The sequence below is a fragment of the Oncorhynchus keta genome, chromosome 5 (assembly GCF_023373465.1).
Source record: "Oncorhynchus keta strain PuntledgeMale-10-30-2019 chromosome 5, Oket_V2, whole genome shotgun sequence".
Lineage (NCBI taxonomy): Eukaryota > Metazoa > Chordata > Actinopteri > Salmoniformes > Salmonidae > Oncorhynchus > Oncorhynchus keta.
Window position 1 is genome coordinate 1,211,133 of NC_068425.1, and position 15,049 is coordinate 1,226,181.

Below are 15,049 nucleotides of genomic sequence, written 5' to 3' on the forward strand. Positions count from 1 at the left end.
GTGTTTTGGCCCGGTTTAACCCGGGTGAATGTAAAATAACTCCCTGCTCACTCAACAACGTATGTAGATTGTGATATCCAATTGGTTCATTTGCATCATGCTTCTCATCAACAATTTGAGCTCTTGGATGTCAATCATATGTTTTTCTCCCTCAACTGACCAATCAGGAGGTTTGTTTTCGAGTTGAAGTGGGCGTGCTTGTGCAAGAGAGGGACTGTCAATCGGAGTTAGTTTAGCTTGCAACGTTTTCTTATGAAGACGTGAACACTAAAGTCAAGAAAAGGTAATTTATGAATTGCTTAAACTCTATATCTCACAAAAACTGAATTCAATATTGTGCATAATGTCGTGTGAATTTGTGCTTGAGACTATTTGTTTGCTAGTAAGTAACGTTAGTTGGCTAGGTTTTGGCCGCACATCGCTAGCAAACGTGGCCCAAAAAACTTAGCTATCTAATGTTAGCTAGTAGCTAGCACCCGTGCAGCTGCTTTTTGGAGTGTGTAACCCGCTCCTCCTAAAATGTACCTATCGAAATGACACAGATAACAGCTGATTATGTCTACTGATTTATCATCTGAGGTGAGGATAGCAACCACAAAATAAAGCAATCAATCAATTAGCTACTGTTATACTTCTGCAGGAAAATTTTAGTTTGATAAGTTTGCTCACTATTAGGTTGGACAATCATGATTAGAGAACACATCTGACAGTAATACGACATTATTGTTTGTGTCTTGTTTCCCTTAATGTGAATGTATTTCAAATCATTAAGGGTGCTTATTATTGTATATGTGAGACGTGCCAGTTGTTTTAAAGGTGTAGGTACAGTAGTAATGTTCCTGCCCTCAAAATATTTGGAGATGGGTGAATCATAAAAAGGATGAAACACCTGTGTCCGTGCGTGTCATTATGTTAGAAGTAATATGTTACTTGCAAATTATAGAGACGTTAAATGCAGTGTTCGATCTATGTGTGTATGGTATGACATTATTGTAGTTGAACACTCATAATATTCTATTGATTCGAATGCTTGTGGTTAGTTTCTCCAAGTGTACTTGATTTAATATGATGTATAAGGTATCCGTTGTTGCTTTCTGAAGCTGAGTTAATATCAGAAACAACTTTTTGATGCAGTTAACATAATGTCGTCGAACATCTTAATGATGAAAACAATTCTGGTGATGATGACGTAGTGATAAGCAAAGTTGAGACTGCGAGCGTTCTCTGCTCTTTTGTGGCTGTAATAAAAACTAAAACCAGCTAGCTTATTATTCAGATTACATTTAGCGTTTAAAGTGTGTTATATAGTTACATTTTTGGTCAAATATTTCAGCATATACCGATAATATTCACTTTGTTTAAGGCAATAAATTGAGTAATATTGTGGTACTCCGATAGTGAACAGTTGAGCTGCGCAGAGAGTTCAATTCAGTCGAAGCTTGAGCGAGGAGAAGACAGTCGCGGCTAGACCCTGTTCGTGCTTTGAATATGCCCAATTTTATATACTGTTGCATACCAAAACCGTCGGTTCGATGGTGAAAAGAAAGAAGACATCATCTGCTGTCGAAGAGCATGAAAATGGGTAACCTTGTCTGATAAAGAAGCACTTTAAATAGAGGTCGAATGTATCGAAAGGTTTTACGTTGTCGTTTCAGCGGGCGCTAAACTCAGGGGCGCTCGTATTTGAATTTCGGATAAAAATAAAACCATGTAAACTGTTAGAAGTTTAAGATAACTAACAAAAACACACGAGCAATGTATATTTATATTTTGGCTTTCAAAATGTAAATGAAAACACAGACCCAATTTTCGTGTTTCGATGGGACGGTGAGAGGGGATTTGAAACAAACAGCGGCGGCCATGTTGAGAGAAAGAGAACGTCGTCTTTTTTAAGTTGATTTACGTTGTGATGTCTTTTAAATTTCAATCATGTGTGTTGATTGTGTTTTGCCAGGATGACAGTTGGGCTGAGAGATGGCATCGGTGTCGATGGCCCGAATAATTCGGGCAGAAAGCTTGAAGGTTGTGACGAGGAGGAGAGCGGAGATCAGGGGAGCGAGGAGCGTAGTACAAAGAGAGACGAAGTGGAAATTCTTAATCCTTCAACTACGGGTTGCTCCAGTTCAGCACCGGTTTTTACCACCTCCGTATCGAACCCATCTGGACCTTGCTCCAGCCGACAGCCCCCGTCCTCGACAACACCCACCCCACCGAATCACGACCAGCATCATTTTTTGAGATCCAGCGTTCGACCGCCGAGCAAACGAATCCGGAAGGATTCCATCGCCCCAACTATCAATGGTCACAGCGGGGCAAAATCGAAAGGTATGCCGTGAAAGTGTTTGTGCTTGGGGGTCACACGTTTGTCTGCGTTACAGGAGTACCCCATCCCTCTTCTCCCCGTTGGTAGTGAACTTAGCTACTTTTGCTAATCCATTGATGATGGTTGAATATGGTCAGTGTTCAGAATGCAGGATATTGCGTTTATGCTGGCACTATCTAAACAAAACGGAGACATTAATTGTTTCTAGGCAGGAGCCTGGAAACCATCATTAACTGCATTCAAGTTGGGAGGCCATCCCATATTATTGCTTATGAGAGGGAGCTCATATAGGATAACTCTTTGAGTTGTCGGCATTAATTCATATTTTATTAAATGCTAATGTTGTGTTATTGGAATAGTACTCAACTCAGTACTAATTATGACTCAACATATTATTTTTAGAAGCAGTGCTCACTCCGTTGAGGATTGGGTTGTCTGTCCCCCCTGACATGCACATTGTGAGGTGAAGGCCAGTGTTGCTCCAAGCCAGCCTTGAGTGTTGTTTTTGGAACTTCGCTCCACTCCTCGTTGCAGGCCTGGCAAATGGAACAGACTTGTTTTCCTGCTGCCTCACTTTGCCAGCACTTCAGCCACAAGAGGGGAGGGTCTCTGTGGTGTGTTTTTGTAGGACAATGATGTTGTATGTGACACACTGGCCTCAGTCTGACTTTTTGTGCTAAAACTGATATTCTAAGTTTTTTTTTTAAAGCTATTGGTCTCATTGTATTTGTCACATGCGCCGAATACAACAGGTCTTTGAGTGAAATGCTTACTAGCCCTTAACCAACAATGCTTTAAGAATTTTTAGGATGTATTATTTTTATTAAGGGTTAAGTAAAAAAAAAAAAAAAAACATTTAGTCACAAATAATTAAACAGCAGCAATAAAATAACAAGCGAGGCTATATACATGAGGTACCGGTACAGAGTCAATGTGCTGGGGCACCGGGTAATTGAGGTAACATGTACATGTTGGTAGTGTTAGTAACTATGCATAGATAATAAACAGCGTAAAAGAGGGGTCTGGGTAGCCCTTTGATTAGCTGTTCAGTAGTCTTATGGTTTGGGGGTAGAAGCTGTTAAGAAGCCTTTAGAACTTATAATTGGCACTTGGGTACCGCTTGCTGTGCGGTAGTAGAGCGAACAATCTATGACTGGAGTGGCTGGAGTCTTTGGCAATTTTTAGGGCCTTCCTCTGACATGGAACACTGCCTGGTATAGAGGTCCTAGATTGCAGGATGCTTGGCCCCAGTGATGTACTGGGCCGTACGCACTACCCTCTGTCGTGCCTTGCGGTCGGAGGCCGAGCAGTTGCCATACCAGGCGGTGATGCTCTCGATGGTGCAGCTGTATAACCTTTTGAGGATCTGAGGACCCATGCCAAATCTTTTCAGTCTCCTGAGGGTAGTAGGCTTTGTCGTGTCCTCTTCATGACTCTTGGTGTGTTTTGGACCATGATAGTTTGTTGATGTGGACACAAAGGAACTTGAAATCACGTTGAGGGAGAGGTTGTTGTCCTTGCACAACACGGCCAGGTCTCTTGACCTCCCTATAGGCTGTCTCATCGTTGTCAGTGATCAGGCCTACCGCTGTTGTGTCATCGGCAAACTTAATGATGGTGTTGGAATCATACCTGGCCATGCAGTCATAAGTGAACAGAGAGTACAGGAGGGGACTGAGCACACAAACTGTCACAAACCATCTCAGGGAAGCTTGTCTTGCATACCCGTCGTTCTCACCAGGGTCTAGACATGACCGAAGTTCGGCGTCGTAACTGACTTCAGGGGGCAAATGCTCCCATTCGATTGCCACTGGCATGCTGGAGAAGTGTGCTCTAAATGGATAAATTCCTGTTTCAACTACCTGGCAGATGGCAGACAGTGTGGATGGTGTCATGTGGGTGAGCGGTTTGCTGAGTGCTCCATGGTGGGGTTATGATATGGGCAGGAATAAGCTACAGACGACGAACAATTGTATTTTGTTGAAGGCATTGTTGGTTAAGGGCTTGTAAGTCAGCATTTCACGGTAAGGATCTGTTGTATTCGGCGCATGTGATTGGTTGCATTTGTATTTATGTTAATTGTACTTTTCCTCACCTTCTTTCCCTTTTTCACACAGGGTCAGAGAATGGTCCCTCTCACCAAGTGTCAGCTGGTCACTCCGGCTCCACGTCAGGCTCTATGGGGCCCTCGGGTAAGGCGGCCCCTAGAGGCCAAGGACCCGGGGTCAAGGAGGAGCCGGTGGGCAGCCAAAAGAGACCCCGGAGACAGTGGGAGTCCTGGAGTGCAGAGGACAAGAACAGCTTCTTCGAAGGGCTCTATGAGGTAAGTCAACTTTGAGTAGTACGAAATATCAATAAATGTCACTTTTCAGGACCCTGTCTTAAATGGATAATTTGAAAAATCCAAGTAACTTTGCAGATCTTCATTGTAAAGGGTTTAAACACCCTTTCCCTTGCTTGTTCAATGAACCATAAACAATTAATGAACATGTGTCTTTGGAACGGTCGTTAAGACACTAACAGCTTAGACGGTAGGCTTTTAAGTTCACAGTTATGAAATCTTAGGACACTAAAAGAGGCCTTTCTACTGACTCTGAAAAACACCAAAAGAAAGATGCCCAGGGTCCCTGCTCATCTGCACGAACGTGCCTTGGGCATGCTGCTAGGAGGCATGAGGACTGCAGATGTGGCCAGGGCAATAAATTGCAATGTCTGTACTGTGAGACACCTAAGAGAGTGCTACAGGGAGACAGGATGGACAGCTGATCGTCCTCGCAGTAGCAGACCACATGTAACAACACCTGCACAGGATCGGTACATCCGAACATCACACCTGCGGGACAGGTACAGGATGGCAACAACAACTGCCCGAGTTGCACCAGGAATGCCCTCCATCAGTGCTCAGACTGTCCGCAATAGGCTGAGAGAGGCTGGACAGAGAGCTTGTAGGCCTGTTGTAAGGCAGGTCCTCACCAAACATCACTGGCAACAACGTCGCCTATGGGCACAAACCCATTGTCGCTGGACCAGACAGGACTGGCAAGAAGTGCTCTTCACTGACGAGTTGTGGTTTTGTCTCACCAGGGGTGATGGTCAGATTCGCGTTTATCGTCGAAAGAATTGGCATTACACCGAGGCCTATACTCTGGATCGAGGTGGAGGGTCTGTCATGGCCTGGGGCAGTGTGTCACAGCATCATGGGACTGAGCTTGTTGTCATTGCAGTCAATCTCAACGCTGTGCGTTACAGGGAAGACATCCTCCTCTCTCATGTGGAACCCTTCCTGCAGGCTCATCCTAACATGACCCTCCAGCATGACAATGCCACCAGCCATACTGCTTGTTCTGTGCATGATGTGGTAGCCACACCAGATACTGACTGTTACTTTTGATTTTGACCCCCCCTTTGTTCAGGGACACAATCAATTTGTCTTAGTCACATGTCTGTGGAACTTGTTCAGTTTGTCGCAGTTGTTGACTCTTATGTTCATACAAATATTTACATGTTAAGTTTGCTGAAAATTAACTCAGTTGACAGTGAGAGGACGTATCTTTTTCTTTTTTTTACTGAGTTTATATCAACCTTATTACTTTGGTGTGTGTGTGGGGCAATTGGATCACATAGAGTAATTCATCACTAAGACTACTATGCACTCCTACTAGAAAACCACAGTATATGCAAACTGAAGTACTTACTCATAAGGAATTAGAACATTTTAGGCTATCACTTGGGGAGAGAAATCTGATGGTGCCTGTTTAAGTATAGACGTTTGTTAAAACCCGTTACAGTCTATGCTGTGGGGGTTCTGCTAGCATATATGGAATTGTTTTAAGGTCATACCAATGATCATTTTGCTATTTTATTTTGAATTAAAACACCTTTTAAGTATTAAAATAATTTGATACATTTTATTTGGCCTTACTGCCCATTCAAACGCATTGAATAACAGATTCACAACATGGAACAGTCCCCAAAAATTATGTAAGTGATGTTTGCTCTGAAGTATCTGAATATTCTGAGAGATGCATGAAAGGTCAGGAAACTGATATTGTTGCATGTGTATATATATATACACTGCTCAAAAAAATAAAGGGAACACTTAAACAACACAATGTAACTCCAAGTCAATCACACTTCTGTGAAATCAAATTGTCCACTTAGGAAGCAACACTGATTGACAATAAATTTCACATGCTGTTGTGCAAATGGAATAGACAACAGGTGGAAATTATAGGCAATTAGCAAGACACCCCCAATAAAGGAGTGGTTCTGCAGGTGGGGACCACAGACCACTTCTCAGTTCCTATGCTTCCTGGCTGATGTTTTGGTCACTTTTGAATGCTGGCGGTGCTTTCACCTAGTGGTAGCATGAGACTGAGTCTACAACCCACACAAGTGGCTCAGGTAGTGCAGCTCATCCAGGATGACACATCAATGCGAGCTGTGGCAAGAAGGTTTGCTGTGTCTGTCAGCGTAGTGTTCGGAGCACGGAGGCGCCATCAGGAGACGTGGAGGAGGCCGTAGGTGGTCAACAACCCAGCAGCAGGACCGCTACCTTCGCCTTTGTGCAAGGAGGAGCACTGCCAGAGCCCTGCAAAATGACCTCCAGCAGGCCACAAATGTGTATGTGTCTGCTCAAACGGCCAGAAACGGACTCCATGAAGGTGGTATGAGGGCCCGACGTCCACAGGTGGGGGTTGTGCTTACAGCCCAACACTGTGCAGGACTTTTGGCATTTGCCAGAGAACACCAAGATTGGTAAATTCGCCACTGGTGCCCTGTGCTCTTCAGACGAAAGCAGGTTCACACTGAGCACATGTGACAGTCTGCAGACGCCGTGGAGAACGTTCTGCTGCCTGCAACATCCTCCAGCATGACCAGTTTGGTGGTGGGTCAGTCATGGTGTGGGGTGGCATTTCTTTGGGGGGCCGCACAGCCCTCCATGTGTTCGCCAGAGGTAGCCTGACTGCCATTAGGTACCGAGATGAGATCCTCAGACCCCATGTGAGACCATATGCTGGTGCGGTTGGCCCTGGGTTCCTCCTAATGCAGGACAATGCTAGACCTCATGTGGCTGGAGTGTGTCAGCAAGTTCCTGCAAGAGGAAGGCATTGATGCTATGGACTGGCCCGCCCGTTCCCCAGACCTGAATCCAATTGAGCACATCTGGGACATGTCTCGCTCCATCCACCAACGCCACGTTGCACCACAGACTGTTGAGGAGTTGGCGGATGCTTTAGTCCAGGTCTGAGAGGAGATCCCTCAGGAGACCATCCGCCACCTCATCAGGAGCATGCCCAGGTGTTGTAGGGAGGCCATACAGGCACGTGGAGGCCACACACTACTGAGCCTAATTTTTACTTGTTTTAAGGACATTACATCAAAGTTGGATCAGCCTGTAGTGTGGTTTTCCACTTTAATTGAGTGTGACTCCAAATCCAGACGTCCATGGGTTGATACATTTGATTTCCATTGATCATTTTTATGTGATTTTGTTGTCAGCACATTCAACTATGTAAAGAAAAAAGTATTTAATAATATTTCATTCATTCAGATCTATGATGTTTTATTTTAGTGTTCCCTTTATTTTTTTGAGCAGTGTATATTTAATCCATTACTTTTGCCATTTAACTTTGGGCTCGGCGTTCCGCTAGCGGGACAACTTCCAGTGAAACTGGATGGCGTGCAATCCGAATAAATAATCGTAAAAATGATGGATAGTAAACATTTATATATATTCAAATGTCTTATATCAGTTAAAAGCTTAAATTATTGTTAACCTGTTGGTACTAGGGGGCAGTATTTTCATTTTTGGATAGAAAAACGTTTAAACGGGATATTTTGTCAGGAAAAGATGCATATAATTGACAGCTTTCGATAGAAAACACTAACGTTTCCAAAACTGTAAAGATATGGTCTGTGAGTATAACAGAACTGATGTTGCCAGTGAAAGCCTGAGAAAAATCCAATCCGGAAGTGCCCCAGGTTTTGAAAGCGCTGCGTTCCAATGACTCTCTATTTGGCTGTGAATGTACCATCAACGGGCTTACGCTTTCTACGTATTCCCCAAGGTGTCTACAGCGTTGTGACGTAGTTTTACGCATTTCTGTTGAAGAATAGCCGTAGGCGGCCACATTGCGTGGGTGGTCACATGGTGGCTCCGAGAGAGATTTTTGCGTAAAATACAGAGGTAGCTCCAATCGGTCCTAGAGAAAAACGAGTTGTCCCGACAGATATATTATCAAATAGATATTAGAAAAACACCTTAAGGATGGATTCTAAACAACGTTTGCCATGTTTCTGTCGATATTATGGAGCTAATTTGGAATATTTTTGGCCGTTGTGGTGACTGCAATTTCTCAGCCAAACGTGAAGAACAGACGGAGCTGTTTCGCCTACAAAAATAATATTTTGGGGGAAAAAATGAACTTTGGCTATCTACCTGGGAGTCTCGTGAGTTAAAACACCCGAAGTTCATCAAAGGTAAACTATTTAATTTGATTGCTTTTCTGATTTCTGTGACAAGGTTGCCTGCTGCTAGCATAATGCTATGCTAGTCTATGATAAACTTACACACATGCTTGTCTAGCGTTGGCTGTAAATCATATTTTTAAAATCTGAGATGACTGGGTGATTAACAAAAGGATAAGCTGTGTTCCAATATATTTCACTTGTGATTTTCATGAATAGGAATATTTTCTAGGAAGATTAATGTCCGTTGCGTTATGCTAATTCGTGTCAGGCGATGATTACGCTCTCGGATCCGGATTTGAGAGTCACAAGAAGTTTTAATATAACTGCACTGTCCGATTTACAGTAGCCTTTACAGCACAGCAAAAGAAACGAGCCTGAAACCTTTAACAAAGACTATTGACACCCAGTGGAAGCCATAGTAATTGCGTACTAGGAGCTAGATACATTTTTCTCCCTATAAGTTCCATTGGAAAGAAGATGTGCTCTCTCAAAAATAAAAATTCTGTGACGCAGCAGGAGCATGGGGAGAAGTGACAATGTGCACGTGTAGAGGTATACGCCACTAAAAACCTCTTTGCACCTTGTGATGGAGTAGCTATTATTAACCACGAAAAATGAGTGATGTAGGCGGAAACAGTGGCAGTGATAACCATGGAGAAGGAGCAGCTTCCAAAGAAGAAATTATTGATTAAAAAGGGTTAAACTGTTTCAGTTATTTGGATGTGGTTTGGCTTTTTGAAGTCCGATAAAGAGCAGAGCAATGTTCGGTGCAAATTGTGCCATAGACAGGTGGCTACCAAGTCTGGTAATATGACAAACCTTCTTCACCATCTGAAGCAAAATCACTCTTTAGAACATGCAAAAAAGTTTGGGTTTGCGTCACGGTATTGATAAACGGCCCTCAAGCACCAGCCAATCTAGGGGTGTTTGCCCGAAGCAGCCAACACTGACTGACAGCGTTTATGCCCTACGAGCAAACATCGAAAAGACACAAAGACATCACAAAGGCTATTATTATGCATTGTATTGCTAAGGACATGCTACCATTTAGCACAATCGAAAAGGAAGGTTTCAAGAGGCTTATCAATTTAATTAACCCCAGGTATATGTTCCCTGACAGCAAACATTTCTCTGCCTAAACTCCACACCGAGTGCAGGGAAACAATTGAGGGACCGCTCAAGACAGATTTTTACGTATTTTGCTACTACTGTGGTCTAGTTGCAGAGCCTTATTAGCCTCACTGTCCAAAGAGTGACAAAGAGTGGAGTCTTTAAAAGAAATGCCTTCAAACATCATACTTTCCCGATGACCACACGGGTAAAGCTATAGCAGAGGGGCTCATTGAAGCTCTCGCCTCCTGGGGATTCAGTTAAGACAGACCAGTCTGTATTACAACAGATAGAGGTGCGAACGTGGTGAAGGATGCTCAAATCCACAAATGGACCCGACTGCAATGTTTTGGACATCATCTGCACTTGGCCATTGGTAAGTAACCTTGTTAATTGGGGATTATTTATGTAATTGGGTAGATGAAACTAAATGTGTTTTTTTTTATTTTAATTGTATTTTTTTTATATTTTCCCCCCCTTTTTCCATCAACTGATTTATGTTAAATATTTTGATAAAAAATTTTAGGTGCCTTTTCCTATTCATGGAAAAAGAAGAGAGACCTGGCAGTTGCTCAAAAAGAACACAACCTACCCCTGCATAAGTTGGTGACAGTCGCCTACCAGGTGGGGATCACGTCAAAAGATGGTGCAAAGAGTACTGGAGCAGCAGAAAGACATTTCACAGGCCTTGTCCAGTGACAAGAAGACTGGCGCTTAGCTCCCAGATATACAGTTGAAGTCGGAAGATTACATACACTTAGGTTGGAGTCATTAAAACTCGTCTCTGTATCATAATTCCAATGGGTCAGAAGTTTACGTACACTGAGTTGACTGTGCCTTTTAAACTCCTTGGAAAATTCCAGAATATGATGTCATGGCTTTAGAAGCTTCTGATATGCTAATTGACATAATTTGAGTCAATCGAAGGTGGACCTGTGGATGTATTTCAAGGCCTACCTTCAAACACAGTGCCTCTTTGCTTGACATCATGGGAAAATCAAAAGAAATCAGCCAAGACCTCAGAAAAACAATTGCAGACCTCCACAAGTCTGGTTCATCCTTGGGAGCAATTTACAAGGTACCACGTTCATCTGTACAAACAACAGCACGCAAGTGTAAACACCATGGGACTACACAGCCGTCATACCGCCCAGGAAAGAGACGTGTTCTGTCTCCTAGAGATGAACGTACTTGGGTGTGAAAAGTGCAAATCAATCCCAGAACAGCAAAGGACCTTGTGAAGATGCTTGAGGAAATGGGTACAGAGGTATCTATATCCACAGTAAAACAGGTCCTATATCGACTGCTCAGCAAGGGAGAAGCCACTGCTCCAAAACCACCATTAAAAAGCCAGACTACGGTTTGCAACTGCACATGGGGACAAAGATCTAACTCTTTGGAGAAATGTCCTCTGGTCTGATGAAACAGACTGAGTCAGGCCAGTGGTTCTTACCTGAAGCCAATACTACACCTGTTCAATACAGAGGTCATGAAACCTGATGATGGCGAAACAGAGCTCACCCAAATCATCAAAACGATAGTCATGGCCTCTGAATGAGAAATATGATGACCTCCTGGACATGGCCTCGTTGGTCGACCCTCGGTTTTAAACACATTACCTCTAAGAGGAGAAGGTGGGCCACATTAAAGCAAGAGCTGTCTCTGATGGTCAATGAGGGACATGAAATCCCAAGCCCAGCACAGGGAGATGTTGCTGCTCCTTCACCACAACTGCCAGCTAAAAAGAGAAAGTCACTGGGCAGTTTTTTTCAAGAAGTCATGCTCCACCACCACAGGTCTTACTGAAATCCAGCTGGTAGAAAAGGAGCTCAGCTGCTACTTTCTCTTGATGCTGACCTTGAAACCAATCCACTGGACTGGTGGAAGATCCACCCCAAAAACTTTCCCCAAGTCAGCCACCTGGCAATGCGCTACCTGTGCATTCCTGCTACCAGCTCCCCCTCAGAGTGTGTTTTTAGCACAGGTGGCAACATGGTGACCTGCCATAGGGTAGCTTTAAAGCCAGAGACCGTAGACAGACTTGTCTTTCTTGCTTCTAACTTGTAAGACAACAACTTCAACTGTGATGTGCCATTAGTCTAACAGTTATAATACACAGACTTGCACTATTTGTTTTTACATTTCCTGTTCTACTTCTGTCATGGCCTACCTCTTCCAAGATGGCGTAGCAGTGGGATGTTTTGATTGTCTTGTCCTTGTATCTATTGTATATATTTTTAAAGAAAGAAACCATCTAATTTTTACATCTACGGACTGAACATACACTCCTGCAACCCGCCTCACCCAATGTGGTATGGATCTGCAATTTCTTTTTATACTTAAGAACCATAACCCCCGTCAGAAGCTAGCCAGCTAACTAGCTAGTAGTCAGTTAGCCACTCCTAACGGTCATCACCGTTAACTCTGACATTTTCCAGCTTCAGCCCGATCAACTCCTGCACAGCGCGATATCAACCCAGAGAATTTCAGACTGCTTTTCTCCACAGTATCTCCGGATTCCTACCGCAAGCTCTGAACCTTTACTCTGGATCGTCTGTTAGCTAGCTGCTAGCCGAGTGGCTACACCTTACGTGTCTGTCCCAACACAAGCACCAGTTAGCCTGGAGTTTGCCTCGAGCTAGGCCCATCTCCCGGCTAGCTGAAGAAATCCATCAGATAATCCCTGGGCTTCAATTACCGACAAAGAGCCCCGCCGATCCATCACGACTGGTCTGCTGACGTTAACGTCCAAGGGGGTTTCAACAGGCTCCCCCGTTGCGACTTCCCCGAGGCCAATCTGCTAGCCCCGGCCTGCTAGTGGTCTGAATCACCCTATGATTACTTGGCAACACATGCCTCTCCCTAATGTCAATATGCCTCGTCTATTGCGGTTTTGGTTAGTTGTCTTTGTCTTATTTCACTGTAGAGCCTACAGCCCTGCTCAATATGCCTTAGCTAGCCCTGTTGTTCTACCTCCCACACATGCGGTGACCACACCTGGCTTAAATGGTGCTTCTAGAGACACAACCTCTCATAGTCTCTCAATGCCTAGGCTTGCCTCCACTGTACTCACACCCTACCATACCCTTGTCTGTACATTACGCCTTGAATCTATCCTTCCGTGCCCAGATACCTTGCCCCCTTTTACTCTCTGTTCTGAAAACACTAGACGACCAGTTCTTTGAACCTTTAGCGGTACTCTTATCCTACTCCTCCTCTGTTCCTCCTCTGATGTAGAGGTTAACTCAGGCCCTGTGTGTCCCCAGGCTCTCTAATTTGTTGACTTCTGTAACTGTAAAAGCATTGGTTTCATGCATGTTAACATCAGAAGCCTCCTCCCTAAGTCCGTTTTATTCATTGTTTTAGCACACTCCGCCAACCCGGATGTCCTAGCCGTGTCTGAATCCTGGCTTAGGAAGGCCACCAAAAATCCTGAAATTTCTAACTATAACATTTTCCGACAGGATGGAACTGCCAAAGTGGGTGGAGTTGCAATCACTTGTAGAGAGAGCCTGCAGAGTAATGTCATACTATCCATGTCTGTGCCCAAACAATCCAAACAACAAAAATCCACCTTAACAGAAACAAGTCTATCACCGTTGCTGCTTGCTATAGACCCCCTTCAGCCCCCAGCTGTGCCCTGGACACCATATGAGATTGGGGGTGATCAATTCAATCTTCAGAGTAAGTACTGTTAGGTGACCTAAACTGGGACATGCTTAACACCTCAGCCGTATTATAATCTAAGACGGATGCCCTCAGTCTCACACAAATTATCAAGGAACCTACCAGGTGCAACCCTATATCCGTAACCATGGGCACCCTCAGATATCATCCTGACCTCCTTGCCCTCTAAATACACCTCTACTGTCTTGAACCAGGATCTCGGCGATCACTGCCTCATTGCCTGGGTGCGTAATGGGTCCGCGGTCAAACGACCACCCCTCATCACTGTCAAACGCTGCCTAAAACACTTCAGCGAGCAGGCCTTTCTAACCGATCTGGCCCGGGTTTCCTGGAAGGATATTGACCTCATCTCGTCAGTAGAGGATGCCTGGTTGCTCTTCAAAAGAGCTTTCCTCTCCATCTTAAATGAGCATGACCCATTAAAAAATGTAGAATTAAGAACCGATATAGCCCTTGGTTCACCTCAGACATGACTACCCTTGACCAGCACAAAAACATCCTGTGGCCTTCTGCATTAGCATCAAATAGCCCCCGCGATATGCAACTCTTCAGGGAAGTCAGGAACCAATATACTCAGTCAGTTAAGAAAGCAAAGGCTAGCTTTTTCAAACAGAATTTTGCTTCCTGTAGCACCAATTCCAAGAGGTTTTGGGACACTGAAAAGGCCATGGAGAATAAGAGCACCTCCTCCCAGCTGCCCACTGCACTGAGGATAGGAAACTCTGTAATTGCCTTTTTTAAATCTACAAATATCCCCCTGCTTCTCCTTCACCCAAATCCAAACAGCTGATGTTCTGAAAGAGCTGTAAAATCTGGATCCCTACAAATCAGCTGGGCTAGACAATCTGGACCCTCTCTAAGATTATCAGCCGCAACCCCTGTTACTACCCTGTTCAACCACTTTCGTGTCATCTGAGATCCCTAAAGATTAGAACGCTGCCGCTGTCATCCCCCACTTCAAAGGGGGAGATACCTTAGACCCGAACTGTTATAGACCTACAGTCGAAGTTGCAAGTTTATATACACCTGAGCCAAATACATTAACTCAGTTTTTCACAATTCCTGACATTTAATCCTAGTAAAAATCCCTGTTTTTAGGTCAGTTAGGATCACCACTTTATTTTAATAATGTGAAATGTCAGAATAATACTAGAGAATGCTTTAATTTCTTTCATCACATTCCCAGTGGGTCAGAAGTTTACATACACTCAATTAGTATTTTGTAGCATTGCCTTTTAAATTGTTTAAATTGGGTCAAACGCTTCAAGCTTCCCTTCCTTTTTGAATTTTGGCCCATTCCTCCTGACAGAGCTGTTGTAACTGTGTCAGGTTTGTTGGCCTTGCTCGCACATGCTTTTTCAGTTCTGCCCACAGATCTTCTATAGGATTGAGGTCAGGGCTTTGTGATGGGCGCTCCAATACCTTGACTTTATTGTCCTTAAGCCATTTTGCCAC

General features: G+C 44.0%; 1 protein-coding gene across 3 annotated transcripts in view; it reads left to right on the forward strand.

Annotated features, from left to right (window-relative positions):
* Nucleotides 1-165: 165 nt before the first annotated feature.
* The window catches only part of cramp1 (cramped chromatin regulator homolog 1), a 48,480-nt gene continuing 33,596 nt past the window's right edge, over nucleotides 166-15,049 (forward strand). Inside the window, exons 1-3 of one of the 3 annotated variants that reach the window (XM_052518346.1) lie at nucleotides 166-283; nucleotides 1,955-2,325; nucleotides 4,441-4,646. In XM_052518346.1, the coding sequence (XP_052374306.1) occupies nucleotides 1,956-2,325; nucleotides 4,441-4,646 (576 nt within the window). In that variant the 5' untranslated portion in view covers nucleotides 166-283; nucleotide 1,955. Of the gene's footprint in view, nucleotides 284-1,386; nucleotides 1,583-1,954; nucleotides 2,326-4,440; nucleotides 4,647-15,049 lie in introns of those variants that run through there. The other 2 variants (XM_035770590.2, XM_035770589.2) reach the window with 2 other exon arrangements.